General features: G+C 45.2%; 1 protein-coding gene across 1 annotated transcript; it reads right to left on the minus strand.

Annotated features, from left to right (window-relative positions):
- Nucleotides 1-5,738: 5,738 nt before the first annotated feature.
- On the minus strand, nt 5,739-8,660 carry LOC122209738. Its single transcript, XM_042921878.1, has 3 exons — nt 8,191-8,660; nt 7,570-7,738; nt 5,739-5,976 (listed from the first exon to the last, which is right to left on the minus strand). The coding sequence occupies exons 1-3, from the start codon at nt 8,588-8,590 to the stop codon at nt 5,874-5,876; spliced, it is 672 nt and encodes a 223-aa protein (XP_042777812.1). The 5' UTR covers nt 8,591-8,660; the 3' UTR covers nt 5,739-5,873.
- Between the last annotated feature and the right edge of the window lie 1,493 nt (nt 8,661-10,153).

The raw sequence follows: 10,153 nt of genomic DNA on the forward strand, positions 1-10,153 counted from the left end.
TTTCTGTGTTAAAATGTACTCAGGATTTGTTTTAATCAGGTTTGGTAAGACATGCAAACACAGATACGACAATCATGAAGGAAGAAGTTTATGCTCACAGATCCCAAGAAACAGGAAACACACCATACCATGCAGGACACATGGAAACAATACTGTCAGTCAGGAGGCAAAAGAGGTGAGAAGGGAGAGCGTGGCTCAGAGCATTTATTGGGGTATTCCTGGGAAAGAAGGGGCGAGACAGGGTAGGTGCACTGAATAGCTTGGGATTTGATAGTCTGAATAATCTTGGTGGGCTCTGGGCTATAGGGGTGGTTGCTAGTTGTCCCATGAACCTGACCCTGTGGTGCTCTGGGGTAAGGGGAATACTGGTTTGGTGTGGGAGAGGTTGATGAAAGTGATGGTTGGGGATGTGGGCTCCAGATTGGTTGGTTTGTGTATCAGAAATGCACTCTCAGGGGAGTCGCTTGCTATCTGGAGGAATTTGCCAGCCCAGGGAGGGACAGTCTTTCCAGAATAAGGCCCTAAATGCCAGAGCATCAAGAACACAGAACATTTCGGGGCGCCTGGGTGGCGCAGTCGGTTAAGCGTCCGACTTCAGCTCAGGTCACGATCTCGCGGTCCGTGAGTTCGAGCCCCGCGTCAGGCTCTGGGCTGATGGCTCGGAGCCTGGATCCTGTTTCCGATTCTGTGTCTCCCTCTCTCTCTGCCCCTCCCCCATTCATGCTCTGTCTCTCTCTGTCCCAAAAATAAAAAAAATTTAAAAAAAAAAAAAAAAAAAAAGAACACAGAACATTTCAAAAATATAGGCAATACATAACAATTTTAAAATATAGCAAATCAACCCTCAAAGATGCCACTCAGGTCTTCAAATGACACAGAGCAAAATCAATAGCAGCATAGGAAGTCTTGTATATTCCAGACAATCTGGTGAGGTGGACACTGACTTCAATGCTCTTCTACCCTCCTTTTTACATGATGATTATCATAATTTTAATTCCAACTTTTACAAAGCACCTTCTCTTATACATTTTACTTCATTTAATCTCCATAACCATTCTATGAAATAAGCTGTTGGTCCCCATTTGATTCATAAAGAAACAGTCCACAGGAGGTGTTGGGAAATGCGGAGTGAAAAATAAGGGGCAAGCTAACATGTATTAAGCTCTTCTAAAGGCAAGGTGGCATTATCCTAATTTTACAGGTGGGGGATTCAGAGGCTCAGAGAAGTTTAGCTGTCAAAGCTGGGAGCTGAAATGTCCCTAGGTTGGGCATTGAAACAACATTGGTTTAGACATCCAGATGGCCAACAGACACATGAAACGATGCTCAATGTCACTCATCATCAAGGAGGTACAAATCAAAGCCACACTGAGATACCACCTCACACTGGTCAGAGTGGCTAAAATGAACAAATCAGGAAACTATAGATGCTGGCGAGGATGTGGAGAAACGGGAACCCTCTTGCACTGTCGGTGGGAATGCAAACTGGTGCAGCCCCTCTGGAAAACAGTGTGGAGGTTCCTCAAAAAATTAAAAACAGAAATACCCTATGGCCCAGCAATGGCACTACTAGGAATTTACCCAAGGGATACAGGAGTGCTGAGGCATAGGGGCACGTGTACTCCAACGTTTATAGCAGCGCTTTCAACAATAGCCAAATTACGGAAAGAGCCTAAATGTCCATCACTGATGAGTGGATAAAGAAGATGTGGCTTATATATACAATGGAATACTACTTGAAAATGAGAAAGAATGAAATCATGCCATTTGCAGCAACATGGATGGAACTGGAGGGTATTATACTGAGTGAAGTAAGTCAGTCAGAGAAGGGCAGATATCATCTGTTTTCACTCCTGTGTGGATCTTGAGAAACTTAACAGAAGACCATGGGGGAAGGGAAGGGGGAAAATAGTTACAAACAGAGAAGGAGGGAGGTAAACCATAAGAGACTCTTAAATATAGAGAACGGAGGGTTGATGGGGAGTGGGAGAGAGGGGAAAATGGGTGATGGGCATTGAGGAGGGCACTTATTCAGATGAGCACTGGGTGTTGTATGTAAGCCAATTTGACAATAAATTGTATTTAAATTTTTTTTTAAATTAAAAAAAATATTCCTTATATGGAAAAAGAAAAGAAACAACATTGGTTTGATCTAAAAATCCATGTCCTGGGGCACCTGGGTGGCTCAATCAGTTGAGCATCTGACTCTTGATTTCAGCTCAGGTCTTGGTCCCAGGACTATGGGATTGAGCCCCGTGATAGGCTCTGCACTGAGCTTAGCATGGAGCTGGTTTGGGATTGTCACTCTCTCTCTCTCCCTCCCTCTCTGCTCCTCCCAGCCTCCTGCATGTGTGCTCTCTCTCTCTCTCTCTCTCTCAAAATAAATAAACATTTAAAAATAAATAAATAAAGATAAAATAAAATAAAACCCCATGTTCTACCTACCACTTTAATTGATTCAACTAATAAATAGTGTTTAACTCCCATATGTTCCACACACTGTTCTGGATGCTGGAGATACAAAGCTGAGGAAAATAGATATGTTCCCCACTCTTGGGCAACTTACAGAGTAAGGGGAAAGCTGTTAATCAGCCAAAGAAAATGTAAAATTAGAACGGTGCCAAATGCCTTGAGAGAACACTTTTCTGGCACTGTGACATCTGAACCAGGAGCCTGAGGCCGGGATGCAGCCTGGGTTGGGTGCTGAAGCTATTTCCTGGCTGGTAATAATCCCCACAGGGGACCAGGGCAGTGCAGCCCTCCTTTATAAAGCCCACTGCTTGACCCTTCATTGCCCACCTTCTCATCCTGCAAGTTAGCTGTCCTATGACCACTCCAACCAGATTTCAGCAATATTGGAAGACATGAAAGAGAAGAGTCAAAAAATAAATTGTTGAAAGTCTTAAGAAAATCCCTGGGACAAGACCCTCACCCATTCTCCTGCCTGAAGAAACTCTCCTTCCTCAGGAAGGAGTGACAGTGTTTGTTTCCAATACAAGACTCAAAGACTCTGGACTTCTCTTCTTCAAATTTTAAAAAATATTTACTTATTTTTGAAAGGGGGGGAGGGGCAGAGTGAGGGAGACAAAGGATCCAAAGAAGGTGCAGAGCCTGACACGGGGCTTGAACTCACAAACTGCAAACCATGACCTGAGCTGAAGTCGGATGCTTAACCAACTGAAAAACCCTGGAACCCCCTCTTCTTCAATTCTGACTGAAGGGGTCTGAAGGGATGATTTTTTTGAAAGGAGGGGGGGGGGTTGCTGGAAAGTTCCCTTGCTCTTCAGGGGGAGCCACAGGAAGAGACTGATGTCTGGATACAACCAGTACCCAGGGAACAGAGCAGAGAGTATGACCTGGGTCCTCAGTGCCATCACTGAGCCACAAAGTCAGCTGTCCCTGAAGCTGCCTACCTCACCGCTTCCTGTGCCCTGAGATAATAAAGTCCCCATTTAAACCAGCTTGAGATAGGGCTTCTGTTTCTTAAAGATGAACATATTTTAACTGATGCATAATAATAAGCTTTATTTTTAGTATCATGAAGATTATTTGCAACCTCATGGAAGCAAAGTTATTGATGTCTTCTACCTGGATCAAAGTTATCTTTTTAAATATTTTATTATAATTCCTCATAAATTAAAAATGTGTGCAAATCCTAGGTGTGCAGTTTTATGAATTATGATACTAGGAACACACCCATGCAACAACCTGGGTTGGACCCTAGAAGAACAGGGAAAATTTGGAGAAACAGAAGTGAAAGGCCAGCCAGGCATGACAGGAAAAAGGAGCTATAAGAATCAAAGTCCAAAGGTAGGAGCTTCTGAGATGGACTGGAGAGGATATGAGAATACAGGCTTAACAAACTGGGTCATTAAGATAAAAAGTATCTACCTAGACCCATTCATTAGGTGAGTTCGAATAGACCTTTCCTACTAATGGGCCCAACAATCAGGGGTGCTAGATACCTATTAGGCGTATAATGAGGAGGGATCCAAGAAGCACCAAATGTAAAGTGAAGGGCAACTTAGAAAAACACAGTTAGTATGACCATATATACTTCCTCACTCTGTCAGCTGAGGGGGACTAGAAGAAATGACACCCTAGTGGCAATGAGCACATAGTGATTTATAATACCATCTTCTAATAAGAAAGAAAGAAAGAAAGAAAGAAAGAAAGAAAGAAAGAAAGAAAGAGAGAGAGAGAGAGAGAGAGAAAGAAAGAAAGAAAGAAAGAAAGAAAGAAAGAAAGAAAGAAAAGCCAAGTCTCCCTAGAGAAATGGCTGATTCCAGAACCAGGACAGGAAATATACAAGATGAACCTGGAGCATCTCATAGTGCCAGAAATAAGGAAGTCCTTGGGCAGGAAAGAATCCCAGTGACGGGGCTATCAAAATGGGAGCCAACTGAAAGAGCCACCCTATGGCCAAGCTGGAGTAATTCAAGCAACAAAAATAAAGAAAGTAGTGTTGAATCATAATCTACAGTATAAAATAAATATCAATGAGTCCATACTCAAAGAAAAATGATTGAATAATAAATAGGAAAGAAGAGATAAATCTCCCATGCAGAAGAATTCTAAATAATGTCTGTAGATATTTCACCCTCAAGGGTGTGCAGTAGAATACCCGTCTCTTAAGTGTGGGCTGCAGATGGTGACTTCCTTCCAAAGAGCACAGTAGGAAAACGGGAATGGATGAGTAGAGGAATCTGACAAACTACCTCAGCCAAGTGGTCAAGGTCAGCATCAACAGTCATAAATCATATCGATAGCATTCACCCTTGGTATGATGAAATGAGACTCCACTTTACCTCTGTGTCTTCATCCCAAAATTACAAAACCCCAGTGTAATCATGAGAAAACCATCAGACAAATCTTAATAGAAAGGTATCCTGCAAAATATCTCACCAACACTCCTCAAAACTGTCAAGGTCATTGAAAACAAGGAAAGCCTGAGAAACTATTACAGCCAAGAGGAGCCTAAACAGACATGACTACTTAGTTTCCTAGGGATGCTGAAACATCCCCAAAATGGGTGGCTTAAAACAACAAAAGTTTATTTTCTCACAGCTCTGGAGGCTGGAGGTCTGAAATCAAGCTTGGCAAAGCTGTGCTCACTCTGAAGCCTCCAAGAAAGAATCCTTCCTTACTTCTTCCAGCTTCTGGTAGCCCCAGGCATTCCTTGCCTTGGGGACACATCACTCCAATCTCTGCCTCCACTGTCACATAACCATCTTCTCCCCATGTGTCTTCTCCCCTTGTTATAAGGACACCAGTCATATTGGATTAGAGACTACCCTACTCCAGTGTGACCTCTTTTTAATTACATCTGCACCAACCCCATTCCCAAATAAGGTCACATTCACAGGTACTAGGGATCAAGACTTCAATGTATCTTTTTGAGGGATGTAATTCAACCCATAACAATCCCCATACCAATTGTTATCTCCATTTTACCAATGAGAAGCCCGGACTTGGTAGAGGAAAAGCAACTTTCTCAAGAGCACATGACTAACAGAGTGTCAGAGTCAGGTTTCTAACTTAAGTCTGCTGGTTCTCAAGCACGGGTTTCTCCATTACATCATATAGTCTTTTTCACCCGAGACATCCCTTCCTGCCTCTGCCCTCATGGTTCATCCTCTTTAAGTTACAGATGAGCAAACTGAGATCTAGAAAGGGGTAGGCATTTGCCCAATGTTGTACAGGGAAACAAAACAGGCAATAAATTTTGAGGTTGAGACTTTTAATTAATATATTTCAATTCAAAAATGCCTAGTAAAAATCTGACCAGTCAGCCATGTGCAGAGAGAGAGAGAGAGAGACAGAGAGAGAGAGAGAGAGAGAGAGAGGAACTCTGGAAGTTGATAGGCTCTGGATCAGAAGGTGCCATGTTCACAATAAAAGAGTTGTCCATGGCACTGAGTTTTCAGTTCCTTCTGCAGTTTTCCCTCCCATGCCACTCTTTCTCTAAATAGTGACCTAGAAGAGAAGAGGACAAAGCAAAGAAATTCTTAGAACAAGTCATCTGTCTCCTATAATCTGTCAGAAGTTGGGGCGTTGTGGGTCTCATGGTGCCCCCAACAAGAAGCCCAGACTGCAGATGCATAGACACACGCTCTGTCTTCTTTGCCTGTAAAAGTTCTGTGCCTTTTTCTGCAAGAATGTCAGGGCCATCGTTATCGGCACCCACCTCCGTGATTGATTTTACAAAGGCTGAAGCTATGATGAGAGGCTGGAAATGCCACCACAGTCACTTATCTCCCTTCCTTGCCGATGGCCAATAACTGGGCTGGTGTAAGGTGGTGTCATGGGTTGAAAAACGGTCCTACAAATATATCAGATTCTAACCTTTGCAACTTGCGAATATTATAAGGATAAAGGGTCCTTATAGATGTGATTAAGTTAAGGATCTTGGCAGGGGAGGATTATCATGGATTATCAGGGTGTGGGCTCCAAATGCAATCACAAATGCCCTGAGAAGAGAGCACAGCGTGAGGTCACAGAGAAGGGGAGAAGACAATGTGACCACGGAGGCAAAGACTGAAGTAGCACAAGTCAGGGAATGCCAGCTGCCACCAGAAGCGGGAAGAGGCGAGGAACAGATTCTCCCCAAATCCTCCAGAGCACAGATAGTCCTACTGACACCTTGATGTTCACCTACTGATACTGACTTTAGACTTCTGGTCTCCAGGATGATGACAGAATAAATGTCTGATGTTTTAAGCTACTAAGCTTTGGGGAATTTGTTATAGCAGCCTCAAGAAAATAATACAGTTGATAGATTTATTCCATTACCAAGTGGGAAGAACTCTTTAAAGCCAACGTAGGTTTCCTGATTTATACTAATCATTGCAGGAGTGAGATGCTATCCCGTGATGCCCATGTGCACACCTCTGCAGAAATGAAGTCCACCCAAGCCCTGGGTTTCCATCTGATTAAGGAAGAAGTTAGAGCTAAAAGAAGCCAATATGCAGTGTAATTATCTCATTTCTCAGATGAGGAAAAGAAGATCCAAGGATGTTATTTAGCTTGTCCAAGATCAGTTAACCAGTTCCTAATGAGTAAAGCTACTTGAGGTCTCTAGACCTAGTGCATAGCACTGTGCTAGACACACACACACACACACACACACACACACACACACACAAATTGGGTCAAAATGACAAGAACACATTCAATGAAGTAATGACAAAAATAGGAATAAAAGAATCAGGATCTAGGGAAAATATGATTAAAAGATTAAGATTCAAGCAAAAAAATTAACAAAATACACAGACTCCTCAGAGCCAACACCTTATCTATAGTTGAGCTTCAGAATACATGAAAGGAAGGAAGGAAGGAAGGAAGGAAGCAAGCAGGGAGGGAGAAAGATAGAGGGAGAGGGAGGGAGAAGGGGGGGAGGGAGAGAGAGAGAGAGAAAGAGAGAGAGAGAGAAATTTGCACAGGAAGCTGAGGCAGATCTTTCCTCAAGGGATTTTTTTTAAGGGGGAGGGAGGGTTGTGTTGAAAAAGGAAAAAGGAGCAAATGAGGAATTGCCAAGGGACACTGCAGCCCACTGAGGTGGGTGCTTACAGTGTCTGCTCGCTGGGTGGCCAGGGCCTTCCTCCTGCCCTGGTGAGAGGAACAGGTGCAGGCTGCGACATCACTTGAGAGAGGAGCCTGGAGAGGTTTGAGAACTCAGATGGCCCCTGGCTCTTCTCTGCCCGGTTTCCTGAGGCCACTGCCACTTCCCTGCAGGAAACTAAGAAAAGGATAGGGACAGTGACTGGACCAGGAGGGAACCCCCACAGGGCACCTCGGAATTTAAGTGGGAGATCCCCTCCCAAAGGACAGATGAGCTACCTAAAGTTTAGTTCCAGGCTTTCCCCACCTTCTTTGCTGAATCACTCCCAGCAGTCTTCCAGCATCTTCCAAAGCAAACACATCCCATACTGGCCATCCATGCTCCTCCAGCCTTGGCCTCACTGCTCTCTTTTCCCAAACCACGTTCACTGCACATGCACATCAAGCCACTGAAACTGTCCTTTCTCCCACAGGATAAACACTTGTCCCTCCAGCTCTAGGGAGGGCTAAAGTACTTTCATTGTCATATGAGACAGGGACCCTCTGCAGAAGGAGGCAATTTCTAGACACCTGGACTGCTCACTCATCCAGCCTGTGTCTAATGAAGCCGGTTGGCTGTTTGTGTATCACCTTTTCTGTGGTCTGTCCTGGCTACCACCACCTTCAGCTCCAACCTGAGCTCGGGCTCCCAGGATCCTGACTTTTCTCCTCTGGTTGGTTCAGCTGTTGTCTCAGGTGCACAGCCTGCCCTTCTGAAAGTGGTCTCCTGGTGCCCTAAGCAGTGACTGCCTCCACTGTCCCAGAGACAGCACTTCCTAAGTGGAAGCCTTGTCAGCAACCCCCAGGGTTCCTCATTCATTTTCAAATCCTTCCGGGCAGGTCTCTCCTTGAGGCATCCCCACTTTTGTGGGACAAATCTCTCTGGTTCCCCAGGTTGTCCCAGTGTGAGGAACATTGAACTTCCTTTCTGCACCTGCTCATCGTGTCCAATGCTCTGCCCACAGGACAGAAGGAAGCATTGTGACCTCATCCCTGTTCACACCTGCTGCCCTGAAATTCTACCTTCGGCTTCAAGAGATGGTCTACTTCTGCCCTTCTGTTATAACACTAATGTGTTCAGCTTCCTAAAACCTGTAGAGCCATGATGGGAGTTCTGGAGGAAATGTTCCATTGAGGAGAGCCACAAGGAGGAGAAGCAGAACACGGATAAGAGAACCCAAGGTTAGAACCAGGGAACTGGCACGGCCCAACGTTCCAGTGTTTAAGCAAAAGAAGGGAGAGAAGGGGCTGCAAAGTCACTTGGCAGCAGGGGAAGATGAGCACCCTCGGGTGCAGGAGAGAGAATATGGGGAGTGGTTAGTAAAGACCTAAATACACAAGCAGAGCCAGAGTTGCCCTCGGACACGGTACTGGAGCCATCACGCTGATGGAGGCATTGCTGGGCCGGATGGGGCAGGGTTTGCTTGTGGTCTCCTCATCTTACCCCACCCGCGGCAGTCCTCCTGTGCTATCCTGGTCCCGGAATCCTGCACCTTACATGGTGAAAGGGAGTCTGCCAACATGATTAAGTGAAGGGTCTTGGGATGGAGAGATTATGCTAAAATATGCAGGGGGCTGAGTGCAATCACGGTGGCCTTGTAAGAGGGAGGCAGGTGGCTCAGAATCAGGAGGAGAAGGAGGAGGAGGAGGTGCGAATAGAGCAAGAAGTTAGGAGTAGAATACAGCCCACTTCTAGACTCTGAAAAGACAGGAAATAGATTCACCCCTAAAGCCTCTAGAATGAACACAGCCCTGCAGACACCTTGCTTTTAGACTTCTGACTTCCAGAACTGTAGAAGAATAGATGTGCATTGTTTTAAGCTACTGAGTTTATGGTAATTTGTTACAGAGATAATAGGAAAGGAATACACTTTTGTGTAGTGCAGGGAGGGTTGACAGGTGTGCATGGGGAGCTCAGGACTTTTGTCAAAACTTCAGGGGCCAAGATATGCTGCAAATGGCAACATCAGCACCTCCTAAGGTTCCTCTTTCCACCCCTGGGTCATTCACCCACTTAGAAGAATGCTCTATATGTTGCCAACAAGGTTATCTGTAAAGGTGGCAAGGTCAGATCCACCCAGAGCCCTATGAAATCCTCTTCCCAGTATTGCATTTGTTAGGGCCAGTGAGGCTCAGCTATTCTGCCAGCTGCCAAGCTTATTAACTGAAGCTGTCTTACCCTGTCACTGCAGGGACACTAGAGGCCTGCTCTTATTTCCTGACTCACACCCAGACAGAGCAAAGGGACCAGGGAGAGCAAGTTCAGGCAGACCACGAGGGTGCAAAGAAAGCACTTCTCCAGCCCAGACAGCCCACAGGGCCAACACCAGCAACACCAACATTGTGCCAAGGCCCCTGCCAACCGCGGATGGCATCCCAGATGCTTGCAAATTGAAGGCGAAGAGATGGGAGGCCTCTGGCTGCCCGCAGGCTCCATTTCCCCACTCTGTGTGTCCTATTCCCTTAATAAAAGCAATTTCCAAGCTACTTCCCTGCAGAGCATTAGCATAAACGAGCTCAGGCAGTACCATCCTGATTCTTTCATTTGAAGCAC

Source organism: Panthera leo, chromosome A2 (assembly GCF_018350215.1).
Source record: "Panthera leo isolate Ple1 chromosome A2, P.leo_Ple1_pat1.1, whole genome shotgun sequence".
Taxonomy (NCBI): Eukaryota; Metazoa; Chordata; class Mammalia; order Carnivora; family Felidae; genus Panthera; species Panthera leo.

Coding starts and splice junctions, on each gene's coding strand:
- LOC122209738 (XM_042921878.1), bottom strand. CDS start 8,590: ATGAGGTCACAATGCTTCCTTCTGTCCTGTGGGCAGAGCATTGGACAC. Junction 7,739..8,190: donor CAGGACAGACCACAGAAAAG/GTGATACACAAA, acceptor TCCTTTTCTTAG/TTTCCTGCAGGGAAGTGGCA. Junction 5,977..7,569: donor CCACCCAGCGAGCAGACACT/GTAAGCACCCAC, acceptor CTTCTCTTCTAG/GTCACTATTTAGAGAAAGAG.